General features: G+C 41.9%; 1 protein-coding gene across 6 annotated transcripts in view; it reads left to right on the forward strand.

The window, feature by feature from the left end:
• DAB1 (DAB adaptor protein 1) overlaps positions 1–18,635 on the forward strand; it is a 473,979-nt gene that overhangs the window by 396,236 nt on the left and 59,108 nt on the right. For all 6 annotated transcript variants that reach the window (XM_077149515.1, XM_077149510.1, XM_077149513.1 and 3 more), the window contains 3 exons: positions 6,820–6,951; positions 7,581–7,700; positions 16,145–16,204. In XM_077149515.1, coding sequence (XP_077005630.1) covers positions 6,820–6,951; positions 7,581–7,700; positions 16,145–16,204 — 312 coding nt within the window. The remainder of the gene's footprint in view (positions 1–6,819; positions 6,952–7,580; positions 7,701–16,144; positions 16,205–18,635) is intronic.

Here is an 18,635-nt window from a genome sequence, read left to right on the forward strand (position 1 = left end):
GACCCTAGGCTGTAGGACTGGGTATTTCAGTTGCCTTTGCCCACAGCCAACCTGGAAATTCCTGGCAGCTGGTTGCAAGACATGCAGCTGGGCACCCTTCCTTGTCCCTGCCACTCTATCCATGCAAGCCTGAGGTCTCTGAGCTTTCATGGGTGAAGGAGAGCCATATCAGGACCCTGTGAAACTATTTCACCAGCCAGATATTTGTCAGACCAGCTGTCATCTGCAGCTCCCCTTCCTCCCAGGGGAAGGGTCCACCAGTCTTTGCCAAAAACCAGGCACCCACAGTGGCCTTTCTGAGTATTAAGGAGCAGACACTGTACACTGGTGCAGGCAAAGCAAGTCTGCTGGTTTCCCAGGATCCCCATGGAGGCTCCTGACTGCAGAGCTGCAAGGGAAGGTCTCCCATGCTAGCTTCAGGGATAGGCTGGAGTGTAGGGGCTCTCTGCTCCTTCAAGACCTGTACTTTTCTGTGCGTTGCCACTGGACCCAGTGGCATCACAACCAAGCACACTCACCCCCTTCTCTACATCCCAATTTCTCAGTTTTTCCATCCAGGTCTTCCTTGAACAGTGTAGTCAGACCTCTCTGGTCACTCACGCCCAAAAACAACAGTCCCAGTCAGTTTTCTCTCAAGTTTCTATTTGTTCCATGGAGCAGAGGTGAGCTTAGCCTATCCTATTCTGCCATCTTCCAGGAAGTCTCTCGATTGTGTTTTTTTAAGAATATTGGTCTGCAGTGGATTAGTAAACTTTTAAAAAAGATACAAATCCTGATCTTTTATCATGGATGGTGCTCCAGGCAATCATGGAGAGGTGCTTGCAGCTAAGCAGGGAGTAGTGGCAGCAACAGCACAGGTGCTATCTGACAGCTTTCCAGTGAAGAACTTGAGTGCAACTGCCTGAAACAGGAAGGGCAAAATGCCTCAAGGGCAACACAATGCCCAGACTGGGCAGGTCTTCAGGGCCCATGTAAGCACCTGATTACCTGTATTCTCACACCCTGAAACAATCTCATTATCACATGATAAAGAACACATTGTGTGGCTCTCAAGTGCATGCCTTTCCTCCTTACTGCTTTCTGATTAGTCATATTTCAGTTTATCTGCACTTTCTTGGTGCCCAACAACCATCAGCAGAGGTGCATGTTGGCAGGCAGGATAAAGCTGGCCTAGTTTGGAGATGATGCTCCCTTGATGCTGCTGTAGCTGATCTGGGTCTGGGTCTTGACGATGCTGCAGCAGTGGTGCCTCCAGACGCTGCAAATGGTCATGGCAGGAGCTGCGGAGCCCCCACTGCTGCCACTGCCCAGCTCGGTGTGGGCTGGCCCTGCAGACACGGGGTCCCACATGCAGCTCAAGGTAATGGTATCGGCAGCGTCAGTCTCACGAAGAGGCTGTGCAGGGGGCCTGTGGCTCTCTACGACATACTGGTAATCTGGTGGGGCAAGTTGAATTTGTCCAAGTTCCCGCAGCAGACCGTGCTGCTTCACAGCTGAGTTGGATGGTGACCCAGACTTCAGAAGAAGCCCACACTATGCCATCATTTGGAAGGACATCCGTTTCATGCCAAGGGATGGAGGCCCTCTTTCTTAAGTGTCACTAAACTTTCACCATCACCGTATTATATTTTGGTTGTTAATTGCATTGTTCACCTGTTTTGGGAGGTCCCAGGCCTCCTCTTGAAGTAGGGACTATGTTTTAATCACATGAGTAGACATAACACTTAGCATGACACCTGAAATATAATAGGCACTCAGTAAATACATGTGGTTCAAATAAATGCATGATTGAATGGATAAATGGATAAATGTGAAACAAAATTAAGAAATGCAAAACTTCTTAGATAGAAGGACAAACAACGCAATGGGGGTTAAGATAGAGATTATTACCAAAGAAGATGAGGGTATCAGGAAAGATTGCTTCCATGAGCAAGAGTAAGATATTGATATACAGGTATGATATAATTATGTGGAGTTCGTGAAGCATGGATCAGTGGATAAAGAGGGCAATGAGCAGAGAAAAAAAAAATGTGAGCAAGAGCACAGAGGTGGGAAAGTATAGAATTCAAAAGGGGAACAAGGAGCTGTCCAGATTATTTGCAGTGTCAGTTACCTGAAGGTCACTAGTGGGAGGTCAGACTGGATTGAGGAGGTTGATACCTAGATTACCCTTGAAATTCTTTAGCAACTTTTCTCCACATATAAAGAAGGGATTTTTAGATGGAAGGAATTAATGAAGCTGTAGTAGAGAGATAGGGTGATCCTGAAGGCTTTGTTTCTAAGACCAACTGCCTGCTTTGATTTGGGGCAGTACTTTAACATCTACATTAATAGTTTCTCTGAGATAAAAGCTGTTTTCAGACTTGGAAGAAGGGCGACTAGACTATGCCTTACTTCGCCGTCTTCCTCCTCACTGTGGCTCAGTAATGTCCCGTGCTTCTCCCTGCTGCCTCCAGGAGAACCATGTGCTGTCACAGGAACTCCGCCCTAGAAGCAGTCCTTGGTGAAGCTGTCCTTATGTTCTCATCTTGTGTAGATAGCACAGATGGGCCTATCATCTGAGAGTAGACTTGTAGTTGATATTGTCTTGGTCTTTTTCTTCGAGATCTCTCTAGCTGACCTTTACTCCAGTCTCTCTTATTTATGGCCACCTGTGACCTCAGATTCCTGCCAGAATGCAAAAGACCTCAGTTTTCCCTCATTATTCAGTTATCCCTTTCTCTTGTTTTCCTCATCCCAGCTTGTCAGGGGATCATGATTTTGTTGCTGAAGTTGGGAACAAGGAATATAAACAAAGAAGACTGTGATACTACATAATCTTCTTTACTTTTTTCAATGCACTGTCATCCTGAACAAAGGGACACTGCCTATGTTTGATACTGGTTCTACCAGGACTGTCTCTGGCCCTGAGTTCCTTCATCATTGTTTCAGTTTCCTAAAGCCTACAGAATGCAATATACCAGAAATAGATTGGCTTTTACAAAGGAGGTTTATTAGGATACAGTTCTAAGGCCATGAAGATATCCAAATTAAGGCATCAACAGGAAGATACCTTCTCTGAGGAAAGGCTGCTGGCATCTGGGGTTCCTTGTCCTTCTCTCCTGGAGTCTGCTTTCAAAATTGTTTTCAACTCCTGTAGGTCCTTCTGGCTTCTCCTGAGGCATTTTCTTTCTCTCAGCTCTCCCCAAAATGTCACTGACTTTTATCCTCCCATAAAGGACTCCAGCAAGGGAATTAAGACCCACCCACAATAGGTCTGCCACCCACAGGGATGGATTAAAAGAACATAGGTTTTTCTGGAGTACATAACAGATTCAAACCAGCACAATCATTAAACTCAGAATGGAGTCATATGATGTTGAATGTTCCTTCTGTCTTCCACTGTCTTTGAATCTGCTGATAAAATCTACGTGAAGATATGGAGCAATTTTGGGACTCAGTAAGCAACTGTTTGCAAGGTGCTCTAAGTTACTAAAATGAATGTGATAATATAACTATGGGATTAGCAGGATTTTAATGTTTTTGTATTTCCAAGAGTCTAGATTATGTCTGCATAGTTAAAGTTGGAGGAGGTAGAGACATATCCCCTTACAGACTGTTTTAGTTTTCTAGCTGCTAAAATCAATCCCATACAATGGGTTAGCTTAAACAACTTTAATTTATTGGCTTACGGTTTGGAGGCTTGAAGAAGTTGAAAATCAAGATGTCACCAAGATGGTACTTTCTTCCCCAAACTGTGTCATTCCAGGGATGGCTACCAGCGATCCTTGGCCCTTGGATTTTCCAACATATGTCAATGCACATGGTAGCCTTTTCTCGTTTCTCTTCCAAGTTCCATTGACTTCCGGCTCTGGCGTTCCCTGTGGCTTCCCCTCTATGTCCAATATCCTGTGCTTATAAAGACTTCAGCTATACCGGATTAAGATCCACCCTCATTCGGTTTGTGTACACCTTAACTAATAACAACTGCACACATCCTATTTACAAATGAGTTCACACCACAGGACCACAAACTTGGACTTGGGCATGCCTTATGTAGAAGATATAATTCAATCCCCAACCCAGACTCTTAGTTCCCAAATGAATGAGCCATTCTCAGAGTAATCTTTTCAACATGTCATAAAATTAACTATGGGAAAGATTATGTTACAAATAGCTTTAAACATCTCATGCACACACAGCTACTGTTTGCAGGGAATATTAGTTATTATAAAGTGTTAAAAGCATTTTGATTTTAAAAGATTTAATGAGGATTCCCATATAAATTAAAACATCTCCATCTGCTGTCTTGCATGGTAAGTGATATTTTACCATTGCACAATCATCTCCAAATCTAATTCCACCAGGAAGACTTCTAATCACAGTTTAATTTTAGAGCAATATTCCACTTGGCAATCAATAAAGCACTGTCGTCAAACTCTGACTTAATAAGAGACGTGGATAACATTCTCCATATCATGTGGAGAGAGAAATACTTTCAGGAAAGGAAGAAAAGGAGAAGAATGTCTGTCTCCCACTCTCCCCTGTTGCATACCATTCTAGCACCCAAAAGCCTATAAATCAATATCCCTGTGTTGTGGGAATGTAGATTTCAGCAATTTTACATCATTAATGCCATGAAATGGCCACCTCTCTCTTTGAGCAGTTTTCCTCTGTTAGCTAAATATGTTTTCTTAATAAAACAAGAATACGTGGATCCTGATTATTTTACTAACAAATATTTCCTTCTTCACCAACCTTAGGTCAAAATCCATTAGAATTATACAGTTGACTTATTGCTATTTGAAGGGCTACTTGACTGAGTAGTGAAACCACCCTCCAAGCATAATGTTGGATGGGCAGTGGTCATCTGGGTGAACCATGAAGCTAAAGAGCAAGTCCCAGGACTGGTCAAAGAGGTTAGTGAATGGTCAGACTCAGGATGGCTAAAGAGAGGCAGAAAATAGAAATGACTCATAAGGTCAGAAGCTGGGAAAGATGGCTACAGGCTGGAAAGCAAATGTTCCTGAAGGTCAGCCTAAGTGATCCAAGATTGGGATGATAAACATGATGAAAACAGAAGGCCCACTGTCCAAGGAGTCTGGCTGTACAGCAAGGTCCCAATGGCCTAAGGCATCTGGGGAGATGGAGGAACAAAACCTTAGCAAATAGCTAGTGCAGTGGTTCCAAACATTTTCAGAACCAAGCTCACCCTGCATTACATTTCTCCCTCCCTCAATGGATTCAGCAAAGGGGAAGATTTTCTCTACCAAGAACAACTGCATTTATAAAGCCATCATTCACTTTCCTGTTTGGGGTTATTTGAAACTATACCTAGTTGCCACTGAGCTAATATGGACAAGCATAAGAGCAGGGGTATTAAAACAATAAACTGATATTATTCCAAATAAACTTTACATTTTCATTTGCATGTACAAGAAAATCTGCAGCCTTATTAGGAATAACTTTATAATTTCTGTTTTGCTTTTTGAATGATCAAATATTGCTTGGGACCTCTTTTTATTATCTTTAATAACCCCTATAGATCCAGGGCTTAGGGTTAGCAGCCATCGACCTGGTCCAAACCCTCATTTGATAGATGAATAATCTGAGATTCATAGAAGTACCACGGCCTTGTCTTCACAGAGTCACTAGAATCCAAGCCTCCTGACACCCAGTATAATGAAAAGGCTCTTTACGAGGATTTTAAACACATCATATAGCATCCAGATGCATCTGTAAAATCTTTATAGATTGTTTAATGACAACTGCTTTAAAGATCACCATGGCCTAAAAGGATGATGAGCCCTATTTGTTGAAACTCAAATAATAAAGGCAGGAAGGTCAATTTCAAAAGATTTTCATATTACTGATCATTGATCCCAATTTACTTTCATTCAACAACTACAGGCTAGGCAGAGTACAAGATGCTAGGATGACAGAGATAAGGAAGACAAATTGTGGTGGGGAAGATAGACAAGGAATCAGGCAAATATATCAGAGAAGGAAGAGCTATGAAAGCAGCAAGCCCAGGGAGCTCTGTGTGATAAATCCATCAGGGGTTTCAGGATCACTAGAGCATAAAGTTCTATGAAAACACAAAAGAGGGAGAAGTTATTTCTTTAGGGAGAGTAAAGCAAGCCTTGTTCAGGGAACATTTTACAGAGGTAGTACTATTTCAAATGGCTCTTGAAGAAGGAGTAGGATTTGGGGATATAGATAAAGGAGAAATGGGTATTCTGCAAACAGAGGGACCAGTTTATGCAAAGACTCAGATATATGTGCAGCCCCGTCTGTAGCTCCAGTAGTGACTTTGGATAAACAGAGAAGGGTGTTCCTTCCTCAAGATACTCTATCACTATCTGGCAGGAAACTGTTGTAGTAAATATACTTATCTATGGTGCCATGAATGTAGACGGCCCTCCCTGGAATTGTACAGTGTACGTCCTGTACCACACAGCAAGCAGGGACCCTGGGTATGTAAGTTCATTAAAAACCGAGTCAGAAGCTAGACTGAGCTGTATCATGAGGAAAGTTCTAGAAGAAGCCTACACTGCTGAATTAGACTGACGTGCCCCGACAAGCTGAACGAAGCCACCGACACAGACGCTCACGCTGCATACGAACAGTTCTGTTTACTCTCTGGTCACAGCACCGAGACCAGGGAGAGAAGCCTCTGTTTCTCAAGGACAGGCGCAGCTCTTTTTCCTTCCATATGGACCAAACAGCTTTTCCTAAGCCTCTCGGCACTGTTCACACGTAGCTGAAACACGTCTCTTATTGATCAACAGCTCGAAGGGAAAGTCCCCTGAAATATGCTTTTCCTTTTGTCTCCGATAGGCTCTTCAACATCATCATGCTGTCCATGAAATTTCCTACATTGCAAAGGACATCACAGACCACCGGGCCTTTGGATACGTTTGTGGGAAGGAAGGGAATCACAGATTTGTGGCCATAAAAACAGCCCAGGCAGTAAGTAGCCCCTTCCAAGGATGATGCCTTTTCTCTTAACTGTAGGGGCCATCGCAGAGTTGAACAGCCCATTCCAAGGGTATGACCAGGGGATATGTTGCTACCAGAAACCGATACTCGGCTTCCAATCCAGAAAAGAGTAACAGCCTTGAACAAGGAAACATCCTCATACCCATCCAGTGGTTTTTTTTTTTTCTTTTTCTAATGGGTATTTCGTAATGACTAATTATTTTCCTTTCTGATTAAGCTGCATGGAGGCGCAGTATACGAATAAGTTTCCTTGCACTCATAGCCTCATTTAAAAAGAAAATAAGAGAAGACAAAAAGCTGTTTTGCACAAGCTGTACCATAATTTTATTGTATTCGAAATTACTAATAAATAAAAGCAATGGCTTTTATGCTTATGATTATTATGAATTTGCAAATATAATTAGTTGAAGAAATGAACTTTAGCCTAGATGCAATTTGCTAAACCAATATAAACAAGGTAGAATTAATTAAGGGTGAAATGCTTTTAGTTTAACACTAAAAGGAAAGGCTGTGGGTTGTAGCTGGCACAAAAAACAAAAATTGTTCGCTGTTGCTCACTACCGTTCCCTTATTAATGTGCTTTCCACCTTTTACCTCAGGCTGAACCTGTTATTCTGGACTTGAGAGATCTCTTTCAACTCATTTATGAATTGAAGCAAAGAGAAGAATTGGAAAAAAAGGCACAAAAGGATAAGCAGTGTGAACAAGCTGTGTACCAGGTATACCCGTGAATTTATCCCAGTGCTGAGAAGTCTGGGGCTTCAAATAAAGAGATGTGAAAACTGACAGTCAGGGCTTCTCTTCTTGCTGCCAAGTAGAAAATAAACAAAGATAAAAGGTTCCTGTGTAAATTACGGGCACCCAAAGCAAACCTTTAGAAATGATCCTTTATTCTCGGAAATTCTAGGCATTTTAGAGAAAGTGAGATCTTTAATGCAGAGTAAGATTTCAGGGGGAGAGGGAGGAGGGCTAAAGAAATACAGCTGGTTTTGCTCTGGTTAACAATGGGGGGTTGGGGGAAGGGGTCAGCTACTAGGGTTTTGCCATTTTCTGTGTAAATGTTCTACCTCAGTGATCCCTCGCCTTTCCTACCCAGCCCTGGTTACTTTGCTATCCTGTAATTTCTGAATACAGTCTCACATTTCTTCCTTTGCATCCTCTGCTTTCACCTTCCCTTCTCTCACTCTGCCATAGACCATTTTGGAAGAGGATGTTGAAGATCCCGTATACCAGGTAATTTCTGAAACTAGTCGGGCTTCTGAGTACACGGATGGCTAGGCGCATGGCACTGCCATTTTGTCAGAGACCCGAAGCATTCACTGACTGCAGAGCTTGGAGAGGGACCAAGATTATTTCTGAGGGTGAGCTCTGCCAGCCCCTCCAGGGCCGAATTTCCATAAAAACTAACAGAAGTTTGGCCGACATCAATAACACGGGATTTGGAGCTACGCATCTCCCTTCTTGCCCCTGCCTCATCCCCCTCCACAATCTGTAAAAGTTTGATCCCAGAGCTGAATCTTTTCAAGGGTCTCTTGAATATTCTGAGTTGATTAGAGAGAGAATGAATAATGAGGTGGCTTCTCCAAGTTAAGAACAGGGGACAGGGCCTGACATTTTGGCGACATTTTAACGCAAACCCAAAGGATGGTTTGAAAGCCTTTGAAAGGCTCTGAGGAGAAGCCTCAGTGGACCCCAGCTGGCCAGACTGACCTCTGAGGACCTGAATCCTGCTGTAGGGTGGAGAGAAAGGGTGATCCCAGAGACATCTCTGCCGGTAGCCCTCTCTGGACCCTCTTTAAGGACTGTATCCCCTCTTGGGTTCCAGTACGTGCTCTGTTCAGAGAAACAAAAACAAGGGGAAAGGAGGTTTTTCCTTCCCCTGCACTTATGTCCAAGGAGAGTGTTGGACATAAAACAAAACCTGAGGGGTGCAAGGATAGTTCAGTGGTAGAATTCTTGCCAGCTATGTGGGAGACCCAGGTTCGATTCCCGGCCCATGCATTTCCCCCCCAAAAAAACAAACAAACACACAAAAATTCAACAGATGGTGCTGCAATAGTGGGATACTCACATGGAAAAATAATGAAGTGTGAACCCGCCATACAGCATACAAAAAAAAAAAAAAAAAAGAAAACCTGAAACATACAGTTCTAGCTGGAATGCACATGTTATATATGTGTGTCACAGATGCATTATATATAGTTGCATATTTTCACACAGAAAGCTGATACTGCTCTGATGAAAGTAAAATAGCATGTATAATTTGAAATGGAAGAAGAATCTAGGGTATATAGCCAACAAAAGTCAGAGATGCAGTTAATGAAATACCCTTGCTTTAGAATCCTGAGGGGTGAGGAGCTGGTTATAGTATGAGCTCAGCCCCCGGCTAACTGGCTCACAGAGAATGAGGAATATTGTCCTCTTTTGAAATGTTCTGGTTCTTGAGAGTTTGAAACATGCAGATGGAAAAATTGATTTTCCATACTTAAAACTAAGAGCATAAAATAAGGTGATATTTATGGGATGAGGGAGTTTGGAGCTTCTGAGCGCTTCACAATTGACGAAGGACCTTGGGTCTTTGGGTACAAAAGGAGGCGACAGCTGTAGTCCCAAGTTTATGTGGCATTTCCAAGTGTTTCCAACAGGTGCCATTCAGACTCGGCAATGCTCGCACATTCAGATCTTCTAAGATGAAACTCCCCTGTGGGAGAGCTTATATCTCCAGGGAAATTGACAGGGTCCATGCAGTCATTATAAAGGGCTGACCATCAGACTTTTGGAGTTTTTCTTAGAAAAAGCAGGAATGTGCAAACTACATTTTGTTATTTCAGTAATCCAGTTGTCTGTTCATGGTGTTTTCTCTGGTATCTGTTTCTTTAATGCTCAGTGTGATTTGTATCTTGAATTCCAAATGCTTTTTTTCCTCTTTCTTTTTCACCTCTGACCTTTCCTCTCTGGCTGTTCCTGTAATAGTACATTGTGTTTGAGGCTGGACACGAGCCAATCCGTGACCCTGAAACAGAAGAAAACATTTATCAGGTATAAAATTGCTTGCCTCTCTTACCATTGCATCACTACCAATAAATTGTAGCCGTAGATCTTAAGAATGAAGAGGTCCTTCCTCAGATGGCCAATACAGCCATGTTCATCATTTCAGACTTGATACCTTTGTATGAATTGGCTTCTTATCCTCCTGCTTTTTGCCAGTAGTTTTCATGCCTCTTGTTGAACTGTTTCATAGCCAGTTGAGTACAGTGTTTTAATTTTTAATGGACGCTGACTATTTTAAATAGAAACAAAGATATAACATTTCATTTTACTAAAAGTAACGTATTGGAGGGTTATTGTTCATAACGCAGTAGGGCCCCTAATTCCTGAAAAGAATTTGCTTATCAAATTCCTTTAAAAAGCCAACCCCACTGCTAAAAAATAAAGTGAAAATTCAAAATGCTGATTAAAAAGGACATTGGCAATAGTAACTGAATAAAAGAAAGTATAGCTAAAGGTTTTATCCTTCTGAAGGTAAGATAAATTAATATTCTTTAATATCTACTATGTATAGGATGCTGAACACACTCTTTACTCATTTAATCACAAATATGATGTAAAGTATGTAATTTAGTACAGCCATTTAGAGCCAGGTTTCAAACCCGGGAGTGTATCTGAAGGCAAAGCCCAACCTCTTTCCATCATACAATTCCATCAAAGTAATTTGAGTAATCGCAGCATAGCTACACATCAAACAAATATGATGACCTCTAATTTCTCACTAATTAGAATTTTAGACCTAATTTAAAATAATAAATACTATGGAAGAAGGGAGAAATTTAATATATTTAATAAGGGAGTAATTTTCTTAATTTACCTAGTTGTGTGATCTATATTATTCTGCTTTGGGCATGTGTTACTTGTGAAATAATTTGTATCACATGCATTGAATTCTAAATGACCAAAATATAGTTTTAATTCTAACAACAAATAACTTGTCTCTGTCGAAACCGGTCATATGGAATATCAATCTAAGTATTTCAGTCTACTAGATCCATTTAGATTCTATTCAAGTTTGAGGTTGTGCTTTGAGGTTTTGTGTGAAGTCGGAGTTTACAAAGGTTCTATCCTTTAAAAAGAAAGTTGCATTTGTCCCCAGTGTCAGAGTTTAAAATACAACCTTGCAGTATCTGGATATGAGGCCAAAGGAATCATTAAGAAGTCATTCTATGAAGAGAGATCACCTTTTAAAATATAATTAGACATTTTAATATGAGAAGCTTCTGATCCAGACTTAGGTGTAGTTAGCAAGGCCCCAGGCGGGTCCCCCTAGTGTACTGGAATGAATTGGTTTAGAATGCTGTAGAGTAGAGTGCTGAGCTCTAATTCTGACTGTCACCAAAGCTGGTCCTCTCTGAGACTCAGTTCTCCCATTTATAAAATAGGTAAATGATTTCTCCCTAATTTACACATCAGTGCGAGACTGAAAGACGCTCCCGTTCTGGAGGTTTACTGAGTGTTGATAGTAGGCCACCTCTGTCAGTCTCTGTCAGTTGCGGGGCTACTCCGTGCATTGGATTATCTCTCACTATAACTCTATATGACCTGAATTTTTATCCCCACCTTATAGATAAGGAAAGTGAGACTCTCAGAGAGTTAAGATCTCTTGCCCAGGGTCACGGAGGAAAACCTTTCATTTACCTTCAGGCCTCTGATGCAAAACCTGTACACTTAACCCCTGTAAAAAAAATAATAATAAACATATATATCAATCCATCCATCCACCCATCCTGAGGCTCCTTTCAGCTCAGAATTGCTTGAAGCTGAATTTCACAATTGAAAATCTGCCTAAATTTCAAGTCATGATCTAAAAATCATCCTTGTCTGAACAGCTCTTACCTCTTATTCTTCTTGTCTGTCCATCATTAACTGGAAGGTTCCCTTTAAGGGAATGAATATTTTATCGCCTTCTACTGGAAAGGCTTCTGGTCATTTTCCTCTCATGTACGGCCAGTCAGCTGGAGCTCAATTGGTTTAATAAGAGATAAGCTCTTGGGCCTAAAGATAAGGGCAGGCTTTTAAGGAACTGCTAATTGGAGCCTCATTCTTTTTTTTTTTTTTTTCTTTAAGGGTCAGCAAGTGTTCCATACATATTCTTGAATAGATAACAATGCTTCTTGTAGGTTAGCTTGCCCAGGATGGTGTCCAATTTTATGCCCCCTCTTATTTTCTGGAATTCAAGGAACAGACCTGGGACCTAATCCTTGAACAGTTTTGTGACCTGAGGTGAAGCACCCAATTTTTGTACCTCAATTTCTTGGGCTGTAAAACGGGGATAACATATTATCTGCTCCTAGAAATGATGTAAAGATTTAAATTGACAAAGAATAGTGCTTGAAGGTTCTTTGTAAAGGTTAGTTCCTTGTACTTCCTAATGTCATCAATTTAGGCACCGTTCAGGTTGTCTTATATGATGTATTAAGTGAAGTGAAACATAACTTGCTCAGCTCAGCGCATCAGAGGGCCTAGCAGAAAACTGCATCCTCACTTGGCTTTGCTCTTTATAACTCCAGCGTAAGGCAGATAGAGCCCCGTGAGTAAATGCAACCTCTCTTTGAGGACCAGTGCTCTCACTTTCCAAATTATATTAACAATAGTCTCTCACTCTGAGTGCCTCTGAAGAAGTTACCAGTTGGCTTTTAAAAACCACACAAGGCTTCAAAGGACAAAGCATTTTGACACATCCCCCTTCCCATAACCCAGTGAGAGGACAAACAGCGATGGTGACTGTTGCTTTAAACATAAGGAAATCAAGCCCCTCCACTTTAAATGCTGTACCTCTTAATTCTAAATCCACTGTTCCTTAATACCTCATCGAGCTTGCTTTATCAGTGAGATCTTAACTTTCCAACTGGGCAAGTTTATTCACTGAAAAATTATTCTCAGTCACCCAAGAATGTCTCAGGTATTGTTATTTTTTGATTTTACATTTCTAGTCCCAGGCCACCCAACTCACCCTTGAACTTCCTCTCTATCTTTTAAGTACTATATGGATGAACAAAAAATGTCTTCTGTATGCACAGTACTTAATGGACAGTTTTTAGTTTAGTTTTACATCTGTTTAAGTAATCATTCAAATCATGTATGGAACACCAGGTACCTGACACATGAGAGTATAATGGTGACCATGGCATGGTTCCTATCCTCAAGGCGTTTATAGACAGCCCCTTAGTTACTTACAACTACCAGATGAGGAAACTGAGGTTCAGAGAAGAAAGGGAACCTCTGAGATCACACAGCCTTTGGCAGAGCCAGGATTAGAAATCGGATCTCCAGGTTCCTTCTGGCCCTGAACTTCGATCCCTCTACAACGTTGTGTTACTCTAATGGTTTGCATGGATTGCAGTGGATGAGCTAGGCAGAAATGAGAGCTGGGACCATGTCTCTCTTATTATCATCCCTTTAGCACTTCGGCCAGTGTTTTTTTCCTCAGCATGCAGGCGACACTTCTTTGAATAGCCTGTGTTGCTAATAATTAGACACTTATTTGATTAGCCTGTATTTAGGCTAATACTAACTGCTGGGGATATAAAGAATAAAATATTCACCCTGTGTTCAGCAAGCTTTCGGAGCAGTGAACAATCTAGAGAACCCACAGCTATGTGGTGCGCTAACCCCCATGAAAAGATAAAGCACATTTTACACTCTGTCAGTATCCTTATTACTTTTCCCTCTCCTCTCACAACACATGGAGCTCTGCTCAATCAGGGGCCATATCCATCTTGTTTGCTATCATCGTCCCAGGCAGCGCACAGTGCATGACACATACTGGGTACTTGGTAACTTTAGTTTTTTAAAGAAAGAATGCACCAAAAGTTCCAAGAGTACAGAGAAATGCTCCAAAACCAGGCCTGGGAGAGTTAGGCAGGGCTTCCGAGAAGATGTCCCAGCTGAGATAAATCTTAAAGGACAAACAGGCAGATTGATATCTCACCCATGGGAAACCCAAGTAAAAAAGCTTTTTCAATTATGCACAGTTTGGGTTTCTCCATCCCACTGCTTCTCCTCCATTTGCAGGGATAATTGAGAGTCAGCTGCGGTTCAACTGTGCTAAGTGCCCATAGTGAGCGGTGAATTATGGGGAACAGAATGCTGTTCATTTCACTCAGCAAAGGGTGAGCTAGTAAAAACAAAAGTGGGGCTGAAAATTTATTGGCGCTCGTTAACAAGGATTCTGTAGACGTTCTTATAAGATTCCTTTTAGATGGAGCCCAGTTACCAAGAGCAAAGAAATTACATTCTTCATTGGCTGCCTGCAAAGTGGGATTTGCAAGAGCACCTCTGAAGGTACATCTTCCACACAGACATGTGCACGCACAGTTCTGTCTTCTGCAAGAATGTGCAAAAGCTTCTGAGAATATAGAATAGGCATCCAGAAGAGCTGTGGCAACGAGGCAGCTGTCTGTGTAGTATAGCAGTTAAAACGCCAACTTTCTGGGCTCCAAATCCTAGCTCCCTTGTTCAGCTGGACCTCTCTAACCTCATTTTCCACCTCTGCAACACTGGGCAGTTGTCATCCCTACCTTATAGGCTTGTCCTTAGGATTACATGAGAATGTATGCAAAACAGATGTTTAGAACAGAACCTGGCATATAAAAAGTACGCAATCACTATTGATTCTTCTTATTAATAATGAATGTCTAATTTAGTAGCCAGAAAGAGCTGGGTTTGAATCCTAATACTTACTAGCATTGAAGCTCTGGGCACATTTCCCTAACACCTCTGAGCCTCACTTTATACTATTTAAAATGGAGATTATCATACCAACTTCTTAGTTGTAAAGATTTAAAATTAAATGAGAGTGGAAAGTATATGGGACTTAAGGAATAAGCTCAAATTCTTGTTTCTCTTAGAAAAATGGTATAGTTACATCATCTAAACCTAACATATACTTTTTTTTTCTTTACTTGTCCCCCATTCCTCTTTGGTACCTTTATCCAGCAGACATTTACTGAATGCCTGCTGGGTGTTAGGCACTAGTCAAAGTATCAGGAATACAGTAAAGAATAAAAAGTGATGCCTACCCTTATGGAACCCCCAGTCTGATGGAAGCAAAGAGACATTATTCGAGTTATAAAACCATTGCTGGCTGACCCCCTGCAGTGGAGTTAAAAGCTGAGGTGGGATGCTTGCTGGGGAAGGAACAGCCAATGAATGCTTCTAATCTGGAATGTTTAAGTATAGAACCTTGATTGACTCATTAGAAAAGTATTCAATGTAGTCTGTATTGTTATTATCATGAGATATGTTATATACATATTTATGTAATGTATCTATGGCAAAAGTAATGATCATTCTAACACTTTATAGTGTTATGGTTTCTAAATATATATACATATATATATATTTTTTTAATTTCCATGTTCTCATTTGATCCTCACAATAACCTCAAAGAGAGAAGCAGAGCTGATAATACTCGTTTTGTACTAGCAAGGCTCAAAGGAGCTAAGTGACCTGTTCAAGATATCACAGTTAGCATATGTCCCAGATAAGATGAGATGGATGAGTGAGTAAGAACAGGGAAGGAAGGAGGAAGATACAGATAAATGTTAGAAACAATCAAGATCCCCTAGATCCTAGTCCTATGTGGTTTTTGGTGCCATTTATGAACCCTTTTCTTAAATTAAAACCTTTAGTAATTATCAGATGGCTTGTTGTGCATGATCCCAACGGGAAATACAATTTGTATCAGGTTCCTGATATTTGCTGTATTTTAAATTACCTGGATCTCGGTCTTACTCTTGAGCAGTTTAAGCTCAACTACAGACTGTTTTTAATCAATTGAAGCAACTCAGAGCACCTCCATGGGCTTCATTTTTGTCTTTGGTGAAATAAGAATTTTTTTTTCACCACATGATCCCTGAGATCACTGTAGCTTCCTGTTCTGTGATTCTGAGAGGAGTCCAATGGCAGAACATTAGTTAATGGCAAACATTAGTTAAATGATGCACACACCCTGTTCTCATCCACTTTTCCTAAGGACCTGGCCTGATGCTTTCATAGTTAGAGCAGCCCCTGGGTTTCAGGGCAGTCTGGAGCTGAAGTCTGGTTGCTGTGTTCTTTAAAAGTAGAGTATTAGAATGTTTTGACTGTGTCAAATTTGATTTTTCCATAGGTCCCCACCAGTCAAAAGAAGGAAGGTGTTTATGATGTGCCAAAAAGTCAACCTGTAAGTGTAAGTATATCATCTCTCTACTGGCCCCTGGGACCTGGCACTCCTACTGAGACTATGTCTGCAACCCGAGGAAGAGAAGTCCTCTTCTGAAACGAGTGTCATAACCCATAGAGCTTTGACCTCCTGCTGGGAACTCCTTGGTACACCAGCAGGAAGGAGGCATAAGGCAGAAGTGATGTGGTGGAGCATTGAGTGCCAATCTGGATGTAGGTCTGGCCTCAGAGCAGAAGTGAGCTGAAACATACAAACCTCTGGGTCCAAGGACTCAAGGTCTCAGGTGTCCCAGATGCTGCATGGAAATAAAAGTCTCCAGCCAATGACTTCATTATACATGGTCAAGTAGGGAACAGTGTCTTGGTTCTGGAAAGGAAGCTACGCTTCCAATTGGAAGGTGGTTGGGAAACTTCAGAGGGGCAACAAGAGAAGGGCACTGGGTGTGTAACAGGGCCCAGCCCATGGGCAGAGCCTTGGAGAAATTTTTTCATGAGCTTGCAGAGGACCCAGGAGGCACACTGCATTAGGGGCTGTAGGAGGAGTTCTGCATCCCCTCTGCTGGGGGGACTCCTGGGAACTGAGACAAAAAGGAAAATCACCAGCTCTGTGTTACTGTCTACTAAGCCTAGAACACAGATTTTGGACCTCCTCCTGGTACTCAGGAGGCAACCTCTACACATAACTCAGGCCGCATTGGGGAGCCAATAATGATTCTAAAGCAGAGAGGACATATGACTTTGCCACAGCCTATGTAAAAAGAATTAATGTCGTTAGTTCCTGTTGATCTCATTTAGCTCAATAATATGTGGAAAAAGAATGGGCCTTGAAGTCACGCAAATCCTCAGAATCCCAACTCTGCCCCTAGCAGAGTGATTGTAAAGCTAAAATGATTCTCCCAGAGTTGTACTTACCAGTGTTCTACCTACACTTGGAGAAGGGCTGAGACTTGCATGTTTCAAAATAAGATTGATAAGGTGACTTGAGAGCCCAATCCAAGAGGAGCAATTGGAAGACCTGGAAATGTTTTGCCGGGAGAAAAGAAACCATAAATATGGAGATGGGGCTCCAAAGGACCACTAGAAAGGAGTCTGTACTTGTTCTGTCAGCCAGCTCATGCAGCTGAGACTAGTGGGTGGCAATTCCAGCTCAAAGAAAGGGCTACCTTCCTGACAGCCAGAGTTACTCTCGAATAGAATGGGCTGACACCTAAGATAGTGAGCTCACCATAAGTGGAACTGTGTAAGCAGAGACTTGAAGATGACTTGTCAGAAAAAATTACCAAGAGCACTCAGACGTTCATAGGTAGATGGGCAAAATGAGCTTTTGATGACCCTTCCAAACCTGAGATTCTCTACTTTCTGATTTGGGAGTCTTTCTGCTCTGATTTCACTCTCCCCTGTCCCATGCTTCCCCCTTCCCTAGTTTTTTTCTAATAAATATATATTTCTCTAATCCACTCTGCCAATATCTTGAAATCACCATAATCCACCTAAATACTGCTTTCAAAACCAAGTACATATTCGTTTTAATAAAAAAGGTGAATACAAACTGGGGCCACTTTTCAAAAATCTACAAACATGGTAGAGAGCATACAAGGTGGTACAAGGAAAAAGCAGTTTTTCTCCCAAAGGCTTTTTATTTAATCAAGCCCCTTTCTCACCGCACCAGTGGCCTGCTCTTCGTGTTTCAATTTGGTCCAGCTCCCATTACACAGTTCCCTACAATTCAATTTGTGCTAAAATTGCCTCACTTGGTCCTAACAGGTTTAGATACGTGTGGAAACATGCTCCATTTGCTGCCTTGGTTTTTTTTGAATTTATTAAACAGTCTGACCACACCAACTCCACCATGCTTAATAATTCCTTTAAAGAAAAAAGAAGAGGAAGCAAAACAAAACAAAAAGACAAAAACAAGCTCTTTAGCCCAACCAACACAGCACCAAGGCCCCCCGCCTCAGCCTGTGTCTCTAACCTACCTCCACCTGGTCCAACCGTGTTGAACTCGTTGCAGTTTCCTGAAGTCATGTCCTAACCCACTGTCTCTCAGCCTGTGTCTCTATCCACCTGGTCCAACCGTGTTGAACTCGTTGCAGTTTCCTGAAGTCATGTCCTAACCCACTGTCTCTCAGCCTGTGTCTCTAACCTACCTCCACCTGGTCCAACCCTGTTGAACTCGTTGCAGTTTCCTGAAGTCATGTCCTAACCCACTGTCTCTCAGCCTGTGTCTCTATCCACCTGGTCCAACCGTGTTGAACTCGTTGCAGTTTCCTGAAGTCATGTCCTAACCCACTGTCTCTCAGCCTGTGTCTCTATCCACCTGGTCCAACCATGTTGAACTCGTTGCAGTTTCCTGAAGTCATGTCCTAACCCACTGTCTCTCAGCCTGTGTCTCTAACCTACCTCCACCTGGTCCAACCCTGTTGAACTCATTGCAGTTT

Source organism: Tamandua tetradactyla, chromosome 2, assembly GCF_023851605.1.
Source record: "Tamandua tetradactyla isolate mTamTet1 chromosome 2, mTamTet1.pri, whole genome shotgun sequence".
NCBI lineage: Eukaryota > Metazoa > Chordata > Mammalia > Pilosa > Myrmecophagidae > Tamandua > Tamandua tetradactyla.